The sequence below is a fragment of the Mixophyes fleayi genome, chromosome 7 (genome assembly GCF_038048845.1).
Source record: "Mixophyes fleayi isolate aMixFle1 chromosome 7, aMixFle1.hap1, whole genome shotgun sequence".
Taxonomy (NCBI): Eukaryota; Metazoa; Chordata; class Amphibia; order Anura; family Limnodynastidae; genus Mixophyes; species Mixophyes fleayi.
In genome coordinates this window covers 143844343-143856428 of record NC_134408.1, presented here as the reverse complement: position 1 = coordinate 143856428, position 12086 = coordinate 143844343, and the positions used below count along the sequence as shown (strand labels likewise).

Here is a 12086-nt window from a genome sequence, read left to right as displayed (position 1 = left end):
TTAAACCATTATTAAATTGCTACATCTTAGAGAATTTGTATCTTAGTGACTCTGTGCATTTTTCATGGAGACAGTTGCTGCAAATAATTTATTACAGAAATGATATTCTTGCGTTTTTCCTCTTCTTGTGCAAAGACTGAATCACTTTAAAGGAAATGACATGCATTTTACATTGTAACTTATACCCAGTCTAGAACTTTTTCCCATCTTCTTTTTACAGTGCAAAGGGATAAGGGTTACACCACACTGCAGGATGAGGCTGTGAGGATCTTTAACTCTCTCCAGGAGATCGAGACAGTCCCTGATCCAGTCCCCATCATCCAAGGCGTCCTGCAGACCTGCCAGGATCTGAAGCCTCTACGAGACGAAGTTTATTGTCAGCTGATCAAACAGACCAATCATGTTCCTCAGCCTAACAGCGCTGGCAACCTGCGCCACTGGCAGCTGCTCTGTTGTATGAGCTGCACGTTCCTGCCCGGCCGAAACATCCTGCGCTACTTCAAGTTCCACCTCAAGAGGTGAGCGTGACACAAGAACGGATCATGGTTCTGAGCATCAGACTGGCATTAGCCCTGTATATAATCCAGGAGATCTGATGTTATATGTCAGAGATACTGGGTACATTAGTGTTACTGAATGTTGTAGAATTTGGGGTAAAATGTTGTAAGGCTAATGTCATGAAATATAAAGTGTTGCTATTATTTATGTCATGTATGCTAAAGTCTGACTATAAAGTGCATTATTTACAGCGGATGATCTTTCGCAGTAATGATTAACTCCCTTCTTTCTGCCCCAGTGTTTATTGATTGTCTTTGCCAGGGGTAACTATAGTTAGTGATCAGGGCAGTTTAAAGTGAGTTTGACCCCCCTCTGCAGCTTTTTTGTTCACATTCAGCAAACTAAACATACTGCGAAGAGGGGATCCATTCAAACTGCCCTGATTGCCCTGACAATCAGGGGCAAAATGGAGAGGGGTTGTTAATACAATGGATCAGCCGTTCTAACTAGCGAATGGTTACAAATCGTTTGCTGATTTTTAAATGTAGTGTGATTGTCATGTTCTGTAGATAATCATCATCACCATTTATTTATATAGCGCCACTGATTCCGCAGCGCTGTACAGAGAACTCGCTCACATCAGTCCCTGCTCCATTGGAGCTTACAGTCTAAATTCCCTAACACACACACACACACACACACACACACACACACACACACACACACACACGGGTCAATTTTGATAGCAGCCAATTAACCTACCAATATGTTTTTGGAGTGTGGGAGGAAACCAGAGCACCCAGAGGAATGGCTTAATATTACACCTCTGGGATCTAGTGTTGGGCTATGAATATCTCACCACTGTCATGTTATGCTCTGAATACACAGCAACATTCCATATGGGGATATATCAGGATTATTTTGTGGTTATTAGGATAAATACAGTCACTGTTTCCCTGGTGTCAAGCATACCATATGGCCCCACCATTCCTTAGGACTTTCTCCCTCTTACCCACTATCTATACATTATTTTTGCTTCTCTTCTTTAAACAATAACACCACCCAAAACTAACACAATTGTTTTGGGTGGAGTTCAAGGGGCAAAGTACCGCTTACCTTTGATGTGATGTTCACCAGACCCACCAGGGTTGCTGATGGCTGTCGCAGTCCCACATCGCCCGATTCAGTCAGCCTAAGCAGGTTCTGATGACCCCCCCTCCATTCATGCAAGTGGGAGGGTCGCAGGGGAGGGCCATCGACACCCACTGGGCAGCCGGTGCCGTAAGAGTAACGAAGAACACGGGACTCTTGCAGTCAACCGGCACCCTGGCGCATCCGGCGAGCATCCAAGAGGAGTGCTGAGTTTTTGAACGCTACCCAAAATGACATTTCCCAAAATGATCAGTAGGTTGGCATTTGTTCAGCGGTATTTCCTCTCTCTGTACTAATGGTAACTACAAATATTGAGTTATAAAATACATTCCCTTGGCAGAGAACAATAACTTCATTGTCATTAGGCTCAGGAAGGAAATGTAAGAGAATATTATTTCCTTAGTGACTTTGTATCTGTCAGGAGAACCTAAAAGCAGATTTTGGGGTACCGGTCCACAGGCTGTGCACCTCTGCTCTAGAAGGAGGAAACCAGAAATCACAATTATTATTCAGTAAGGATGTCGTATAGTCCAGCAGTGGGAATTACAATAGTATGATACAACCACGTGGGAAATGTTATATTACATGATGATCGTTACCTTGTATTTCCTGCAGGGTCAGAGACAACTTTCCTGGCACTGAGGTTGAGCAGTTTGCCCACTTCATAGTCGACGCTCTGAAGAAAACAAAGTGCAGAGAGCTGGTCCCGTCGCAAGAGGAGATTTCTGCGCTGCTCACGCGCAGTAACATGACGACGACGGTGTACTGCCACGGGGGAGGGTCCTGCCAGATCAGTATTAACTCGCACACCACCGCTGGAGAGGTCAGTGTACTGCACGGCAATGTCACATCTCAGTGCAAGGACCACTCCATGTCATCGGCAAATTAGTGTTCAGCGTATAAGTTTATGATGGGCACCAGGCGGCCCTCCGAGATCTCCCCTGCGGCCCCCCAGATTCATCCTGCTTTATTGTCCGATTTGTTTGTTACAGCTTGTAACACTTGGTTATAATGATATGTTGTTACAGATAGGTGTCTCTTTCATTAAATGTATTGTGTTAACTTGTTACTGAGATTAAGGCTAATGTGCGGCCCTTCTGAAGGTTAGAGGGCTGCACCACGCAACATCCGAAGTGTATCTAGTGGTGGTCAGTGCCCAAAAAATAGGTCCTCCTATTCCCTTGTTCCCTTTTTGAAAAACTATTGTGTTCTTCCAATGAATATACAATTGTTAACAATAAATTGATAAATGATTAACTATGAAATATAAACACACATATAGTTCATAAATCATCTTTGGTAGTTTTTTGGTCCTATAAAATAAAGTAATGAATAGAAACTACTTAATTCATTCAGAACTGAGCTAGGAGCCCCCTCAGCTGAATCCCGCACTTAATCTGTGCCCCAATTAATAGGGTGAGTACCTCTATTTGTGTGTAACTAGAACGGTAGTATCTCAAATATCACAGGGACCAGTGACTTTGTATTTTTACTTATTCAGGTAGCAGTTGCATTTGATAGCTAGTGAGTTATAAAAGGAATGTGTATATAGCTAAATATAAATAGAGTATAGTATAAATATAGTATAGTTGGGTATATCGGTAAATATAAGTTGTCTGTGGCAGTAACAGGATTTCAGATCTTGGTGGGTGAGACTAATGACGGAGTGGATGGGACGAGTAGGGAGAACCCTCAGAATTGTGTTGGGGACCTGTTGATTGAAGTGGGATATGTCCTTTAACTGTCTTGTCTTAACCTTAGATTGTACCCTCCTTTGAGCAGGGTCTTCTCTTCTCCTGTCTTCTCCACTTTTAACTCTGCTCGCCAGCTTCCCTGCCTTCCTCCTTGAGGACCCTCTTCTCCCGTCCCCCCTCGCTCCCTCCTCTTCCCCCTGGGGGTCTCCCTCTCATCCGTGCCCTCCCTCCTTGGGGCCCTTGTTGGCAGACGTTCCCCTCTCCCCGCCCCGCTAGCTGTGCCTTGAGCTCACTGAGTTACTGTGATTATTGTTTACTGTACTGTGCTGTCTCACCTCGTATTGTACCTCGTTTGTCCCTGTACGGCGCCGCGGACACCTAGTGGCGCCCTATAAATAAAAATTAATAATAACCTGTGTTGAGAACCTGAGTGAGGATTGTGGGTAATTTGTGCCGTTGCAGGTGGTGGAGAAATTAATTCGAGGCCTCTCAATGGATGACAGTCGTAATATGTTTGCCCTGTTTGAACGCAACAAAAATACGGACAGGGCGGTCGAGAGTCGTGTTATCGTGGTGGACGTCCTTGCAAAGTTTGAGAGGTTGGGAGATTTTCTGCATCTTCACTATTATTTCCACTCTGTTTTCTCTCTATTTAAGTACATTTCTGTCATGCCGTTAAATTAAGATTTCACCTGGTTTTTGTTCTCTTGTCCTCTTAATGATGACCCCCTGTCCTCTGATGTCTGTGGGTGTTTTTGATCTCTTCCTTCAGACTTGCCAGCACAGGGGACGATGAGGAGGAATTGGGTCAGTGGAATCTATATTTCAAGCTCTATTGCTTCCTAGATGTGCAGAGCGTTCCTAAGGAGGGCGTCGAATTTGCCTTCATGTTTGAGCAGGTTTGTCCTATTTAACAGATAACATCTGGTAGATGAAGAAATAAATGCGAAATAATGTGAAATAATTTGATCTTGCCTGGGGATCTCGCTATCGTGTCAAGTTGAAACACCTAACAAAACACACTCGCGTCTACAAGATGTTGTGTGTATCTGATCACTCACTAAAGTCTTCATTTCGTGCCCCGAACAATATTTAGTAAAGGGACTGATCTTTCTGGTCAGCTATGGGTGATATCTGTTAATTGTTGTATTTATGTAGTTTCTCCTTTTAAAATATGGAAATTACTAATATAATACTTTCAAATTCAGGTTGAACATCTCAGATCTATAATCCAGCATGACGTTAGTGATCTGGATTTTGTTGGTCCTATAATCTCTCAAAGCTATTTGCTGTGATGGCCAAAGCATTTCTTTTCACGGAACACTGTTTATTCTTTAGTATGGAACTTTTTCTAAACTTTAAAATTCACTCATGTGGAATTGCATATAAATAGGCTGTACACTTTTGAAGCACACCAGTTAGTGAGGCAATCCTAAGGCACACTTAAATCGGGAGACCATGAAACCACCCTGGCATTAAGGGACATCAGTAGGGAGTCCTGCAATGGTGACAGGAGAGCTGAGAGGGGGGGGGGGGTGGGGCTGTCAGCGTGGCGAGACTGAGCGCAGTAAATCTGGCTCTGGGGTGGATCATCCGCTGCTCCTGTCCATTCAAGAGCCACGTTTACAACCTACATACTGAGCGGAAGTTTGAGTCTCCTTCTCCTGGGTGTTGTGTTCCAATCATGTTGATGATTTTTTTTTTTTTCCAGGCTCACGAATGTCTGACTAGTGGTCACTTCCCCGCCCCCGAGGAGACCTTGCAGCACTTAGCGGCCCTGAGACTCCAGTATCAGCATGGGGACTTCTCCAAAGTGTCATGGTCCCTGGAGGACATGTATCCTGTGCAGCGGTTAAAAAATAAAATTCACCAGTCCACCAAAACCAGCAGCACGGCCGGACAAGCTCTGGAGAGGAGGAGAACCAGCTTTCTAGAGGGGACCTTGAAGCGTGGCTTCAAAGTAGGCTCTATGAAGAAACAAAAGATGGAGGAGGAGCAGATGCTGGAGATGTGGGTGAAGGAGGAGCTGTCCGCCGCTCGCACCAGTATAGCGGAGAAATGGAGTCGGCTACACGGGATGTCTCAGCACCAGGCTATGGTGAATTATATGGCGATCGTCACCGAGTGGCCGGGATATGGATCTACGCTCTTTGATGTTGAGGTATAAACTGGGGTTGTCTACTTTTTTATTATTTATAAATGGATGGAATGCTCTGCTAGAGGTAGGCTTCATGCAATGTAACATACTGTATTATAAGCAGGTCCGATTGGAGGAAAAACATTAGCACTTACTAGAAGCTATGGAGGCCAGCTAAAGAAATCAGCCCCAGCCTAATACTGAGGTCTGGACAATAGACTACCCCCAGGCCTAGAGCTGGTCCTTGTAGCGGTAGTGTCTCCGGCTATATTATGTTTTAAACACCAAAGAGCATCAATGCTCTAATCCCCGTTCCCCCCCCCCCCCCATTTAAAAATAAAAAATAATAAGTTCCTGCGCTTCATTATTGGCACAGCGCAAAGTTTACTACTTAAGAGGTGATGGAGGATTTCTGCACAGGGACAGATGGAGGGTGTTGAACTACAGGCCTCATGGTAATGAGTATGATCATCATGTGTGTTCCTGCACCGTCGCATCTTCTCCTATGGCCATGTTCCTGACACAAAGCCACGCAAAGAGACTGTTCAGAGACATATTTGCCTTCATACGTAGAACCCTGTGATTGCAGCCCACCAAGCTTGCTGGGAATTAAAGGCTTGAGGCACTTTTGTGTGTAGTTGAGAGAAACCCCAGGGAAGGTGATCCGTTACGGGTTACTGAAGATGGTGTTTTTATATATATATATATATTAGACTCCATGCCACATAATAACTCTTACTTGTTTCTTTATAGCAAAGCTCTTTGTCAACCACCAGTGTTATCTTTGTTTTACAGTATAAAGAAGGGGGGTTTCCGAATGATTTGTGGCTCGGGGTCAGCGCAGAGAATGTGTCCGTCTACAAACGGGGTGAACCTAAACCACTGGAGACCTTTCAGTATGAACACATCATTTTCTTCGGGGCTCCGCAGCCCAACACTTTCAAGGTCACCGTAGATGACCGAGAAATGTTCTTTGAAACAACTCAGGTCAGTCCCTTATCATGTATCACCGGTCACATGGACTGTTGCTGTATGTAAAAGACATATCCACACTCTGGGCCTGAGTCATTAAGGAGAGAGAGGCAAAAAAAGGAGTACGCTTTCTCCTGCACAAAACCATGTTACAATGCAAGGGTTGCAAATTATTATTTTTATTTTGAACATAAGGAAAATACTGGCTGTCTTTTCATGTAACACACAAATACTTGAGCTTTATGTTTACACTGAAATTTAAAGTTGATCTAAGACATGCCCTACTATAAATCTGTCCCCACATTTTAAATTTACCTCCCCTTCCAATGCAACATGGTTTGGTCAAGGTGTAAAGTTACTCCGTTTTATTTGCTTTGCTCTCTTTAATGACTCAGGCCTCTGAGGAGTGAGACTCTCTCTGGGGAGTGAGAGGTGGTCCCCAGAGACGCAGGTCAGAGGTAGATCTACGAATGTGACAGTATTTTGAGACATGTAATGGAGTGGTGTTGGCTTTGCTGGTGAAGGTGAGTAAATGGAATTGGATTCTGCAAGACATGGGGAGCCAGTGTGGGGATTTGCAGCAGATGAGGAGCGGCGAGAGAGGAAGATCAGCCATGCAGCGTTTGGGGCGCATTGAAGTGGGGTGAGGGGAATGCCAGATAAGACGTTGCAGCTGGATGCAGTAAATGACGAGATAATTTTGGCTGCATCCTGGGTTAAAAAAAGGGCGTATTCTAGCAATATTTTGAAGTTGGAGGGAAAGGACTAGGGGATAAATTTATCAAGCTGTAGGTTTCTGACACGTTTGAAAAGTGGAGATGTTGACCAGATTCTAGCTGTCATTTTGTAGAACGTACTAAATAAATGATAGCTACAATCTGATTGGTTGCTATAGGCAACATCTCCACTTTTCAAACCCACCGGAAACTCGCAGCTTGATACATTTACCCCTAGATGTGAGAAATAAGCAGAGAGCAGAGTCATAGGAGACACCAAGGCAGCGAGCGTCGAGAAAGGTAGTAATTGTGTCAACAGTCATTCACAAACCCCAAAAGAAGGGGTATCCGAGATCTTAAATATAGACACTGGGGATTTACTAAAAGTGGCATTGTACTGTATTCCTTCGGAGCCAATCAAACATTTACTGTCATGAAAAACAGCCATGTTTGTTACATATTCTTTTGCTAAAAACTTAATAAAAGCCTTTTAAGTTAAAAACAGTGCAATGTGCTAGACAAATATTAAGCACATACGGATATAGTACCAAAGTTTTCTGCTGAAAAATGTTTACGCAAACGCCATAGTTACATCATAAATGAGCCCAGTGCTGCACTTGGCGGCCTAACAACTGCTTAACCTCCACTGGGATTTATCAGCCTCTCAATCCTGCTCATCCTAAGCATGTATTACCTGCGTCAGTTTATTGCTGTTCAAACATATTCGTGTTGATCTCTAGAACCAATATTTAAACTTGTTCCGTGTGTCTGTTTATCCAGGTGGGAGAGATCACCAAGATCATGAGGGCGTACATTAACATGATTGTAAAGAAACGCTGCAGTGTGAAATCTGTCACCAGCCAGGACAGTCAGTTCAGCAGCTGGGCCAGGTGACCACCATAACGCCATCTAGTGGTGGAACTCCAGAACACACACACACTAGTCATGTTGGGAGTGTGAGATCCTGACACCAAGTGGAGACTCTCTGGTTTATATGATGATAATAGATTTTACATGCACAATATGCATACCGTAGGATAATATAGGACGTCTGGTTAATACCATAAACTGGAAGAAGACTGCGAGGAAGCCAAATCCGTTCTGATATTTAGGAACTGTTTTTTGTATTATGTATATCAATAACTTGGAAAATAATCGGCTATAATACCCTTGCACAACAAACTGCAATCCTTGTTTCATCAAGGTACCTCTAATTTTTATTTTTTATTTTTTTGGGGAGAATCAGTGTGAAAAACATATCTCTTTTCTACAAGTATTTTGTCTTCCTGCTGAAGATGTGACCCGCATCATCAACCCAAGTTTGGTCCTCTGAATCCTTCTCAGGACTTTTTATGTCTACTGGGAGTATATGTCACACGGATGTGCGTGACGGATATTTATTGGGGACGTGGCGGAGATCTAGACCTTTGTGTCCAGCATAGAATCAACAGTATTAATCTGCTCTTCCCCGTTGCAGATAATTCCATCTAGGGTACAAAGACTTTTCATGGACAAAAGCTATTTATGCTCCATTCATCTATTTAATACAAGATCATCTTTACGTTTTGAGTGTAATATATGAAGCACATGAAGTATTATTTATTTGGTCAAATATTTCGTCTATCTCAGCTGATGCCACAATGGGATTTTGCCATGGAGTACGGCATCTGAGTTGTTCTTTGTGGCTGTACGTTTAGTATTTCGTCCCGCGTAGCACTGGGGAACACTGGGACCCTGTAGCTTGAAGGAAGGACACTATAAGTGACGTACAAATAAACTGCTCCTATAAGAGGTTGTGTTAGCTGTTCAGCATAGATCACTGGACATAATCTGACGAGTTCATTTTAATTTTCTTTCCCCATCCTGCAGAAACTACTTGTCCTGACTTTGAATTTGGAGAAACCTTTGCCAGTGTTTTAAAACGATGTTCCAGCCCTCTTTCCTCAGACAATCACTGCATTACGATTAGAGCTGTGTGATATACGAGCTCTCCGAAATGTTGTATCCTACAGTATTAAACATGGACTTTTGTATTACCAGCAATCACAGCTCTGGGGTGGCGTCCTTTAACCTTAAGGCGTGATACTTACAGCAGCCGTACTTGCTGGGAGATAGACCTTCTGCCATCGTAAATAGACCCCGGGGGTAGTTTTCTTGCTGCTTGGGGGCTGTTTGGTTCTGTCCTGGGCTGCTGCAGGCAGTGGTGCCCGGGAATGAATCTCGCTTGTGCTAGATGGGTGGGGTGTTGACTGTTACTGCATTTACATTATATTGCTAATAAATTATTGAGTTTAAACATGTTGTGGCTGTTATGGGGACTGTGTTGTGTATATACTGGGGACTTACACTGTCTTTCAATTTTATTTTATTTCCTCTATTTACTCTTTTATGCAGCAGTAGGTGACCATTAGTACATCAGCTTAATAGTCCAATCTTTGGATTATCAAATTTTACTTATCAAAGCATGAAATTGGTAACAAATAGAAGGTAGAGAGTCAGTACTTTTTCTGCAGAGATGGAATGAAGCCTCATCACACCTCAATAGAAGGGTGTCCCTGCTGGCCGGAGTTATAACTGGTAGAACTGGCTTGGAAATTTGGAAATCACAAAACCTCTATCAGACAAAGGACAAGCCTGGTAACCGTTTGTTTAGAATTAAAGTTTGATACCGTTAAACTGTAGGATGACCCGCAGCTGGGGAGGAGCGGAAGATTATTATGTTGCAGCTTATTCCTTGTGTCACTTATTTTTTACTGAAGATCTTTTTAGTAGAGATAATTCTCACTGTAAACAAATATTAATACTAAATAGGAAGAGATGGAATCTAAGCGAAAAACTGACAGTTTCACATAATTTAAAGTCTCTTCTATTAGATTATAATGAACCACAGAGTAAAGATTAGGACAAGCTGTCACCAGAGGGAATGATGGAACTTGTAGTTCCACAGTCCCTGGAGAACCATAGTTTGCACTATAAATTAATTTCATTGACTAGAACAGGGCTGTGTCTAATTGGTGGCCCTGGCAATGCTTATTTTGTGGCTTCCTAGATCCATGACCACCTTCATAGCTTCTAAGTATGACCTGTTCCCGAGCACGTCATTCTGACACACATCATGTACACACGTTCTCAGCACTGATGTAGACAAACAGGTTACATACTAAGGCAAACATCAACACCTAAATGTAGTAAAACATTACAAATATTTGGCCTTTTATCTGTAAAGTAATCATGATGTAAATCTGCAGTCTGAAGCGGCCTGTTCCCTCGTTGTCCGGAACACCGATGTTAAGACTGATCTGTGCGTGTTTGACTAAGACAATAAGAAACTGAACTTTTTGGTTATTTCCGGTTGGTAATTATAATGCAGGTAGTGGACTAAAAAATAGAAACATCTCAATAGATGGACAACACAGAGCATATTGAAAGGGCTTCCACTCAAGTGGGGCTCATATTTTTTTTGTTTTTTTTTTGAAGCCCAAGGTGCGTTACTCTATATCGCCCAAAAGGGAAAGGGCCCCGTTCCTCCCCATCCCCTAGGAGCCAAAAGGCCCCAGAGAGGGAAAAACGGAGATCTTCAGGCCCTCGTTCGCCAAAGCTAGGGAGGGTCCCTTTACATCCCCCGACCTCCAGAGCCAAAAGGCCTTTTAGGAGGCAAGGGTCCGTAGGACCACCTCCGCTGCAAGGCACCCGAGCCCATAAGACTCTGTACCTAAACCCCATCGAAATATGTGAAGGGGACACAAAAAAACAAAACGTGAAAAGAGCAAGTGTCCATAAATAAATAGTGCCATAAGGCCATTGCACCCAGCTAAAAGGCTAGGGTAGAGGAAAGCATTGCCGCTCAAAAATCAAAGTGTATCAGTGGTAAGGACCTTACTCTGTGCACAGGTGGTAGCCGGCATCGTGTGCGTTTTCGTGCACCGTTGGCGGGGGCAGCGTCAGGGGCACGTAACACCTCGGGCTTCAAGCAGCCGGCCAGAGGACCAGGTGACGGCCTAGCGCTTACTGGGGAGCCTCTAAGCTCCACTGCAAACATAAGAATATACACCTGATCTTAGCCAAAAGGTCGAGAGTGGGGCTCATGTGTTAAGCAAGCAACTAATATTCCAACATGCTCCGAGTCTGCCTATAATGATGGCTAACATGGCTGCAAGGGGCGACCTCCGAGACTTTATACTAAGGGTAATTATTGGGGAGTGTTTGGCAGGTGCTTCAGTGACCAAGCTAGTTTAACTTGTTCCACAAGCGAAGGCGATGTCTGCATTCAACAGTCACCAGATGTGAACTTGAAAGACCATTTATCAGATATTCTGGAACAACGCTTAAGACGTAGACTCGGTGCCACGGCTAATACAAGCTTCCATTTTTTTCCCCAGACTTTGTAGTTTTACCAGCTGTCCCTAATTTCTAGGTTGCTGTTTTTAAAGTCTAATGTTCTATTAATGTCAGATCTGAATATTGACCTATAATATCTGTTCATAACTGAGCCAACTTTGGGGAGAGTCATAAATGGGCAAGTTCGTAGAATTGCCACCCATTGTCTGCAGCCATCTTGCCCCATCCCTGGTGGGCCCTGTTATAACTCATAGACGAGCAAGGTTGATGGTCTTTAGAATAAAATTACAGATAACCATTACTAGTTCAAATAAAGGAGATAAGAAATAGTACATATGTCCCTTAATAGTCTGAAATAATTTGTGCACTTTCACTTGGTTAAGTATAGTAAATGGTAACACAATAGCAAGAGATGTGTAATGTAGCTGCGGCATTATTAATGCAAATTGCATTTTAAGATAGATATTACACTACGTTCTGTTTTATTATACCCAGCTTTTTAACTACCAGTGAGCTTATTCCTAGAGGTGTAACCTGAGAATTTCTTTGTCTCCAGCAATAAACGTTGGGAAACCTTTA

General features: G+C 43.3%; 1 protein-coding gene across 1 annotated transcript in view; it reads left to right on the top strand.

Annotated features, from left to right (window-relative positions):
* LOC142098262 (unconventional myosin-X-like) overlaps positions 1-9465 on the top strand; it is a 79619-nt gene extending 70154 nt beyond the window's left edge. Inside the window, exons 35-41 of the mRNA XM_075180967.1 lie at positions 221-518; positions 2266-2473; positions 3807-3943; positions 4117-4243; positions 5056-5505; positions 6277-6468; positions 7950-9465. Of these exons, the coding sequence (XP_075037068.1) occupies positions 221-518; positions 2266-2473; positions 3807-3943; positions 4117-4243; positions 5056-5505; positions 6277-6468; positions 7950-8063 (1526 nt within the window). The 3' untranslated portion in view covers positions 8064-9465. The remainder of the gene's footprint in view (positions 1-220; positions 519-2265; positions 2474-3806; positions 3944-4116; positions 4244-5055; positions 5506-6276; positions 6469-7949) is intronic.
* The last annotated feature ends 2621 nt before the right edge of the window (positions 9466-12086 follow it).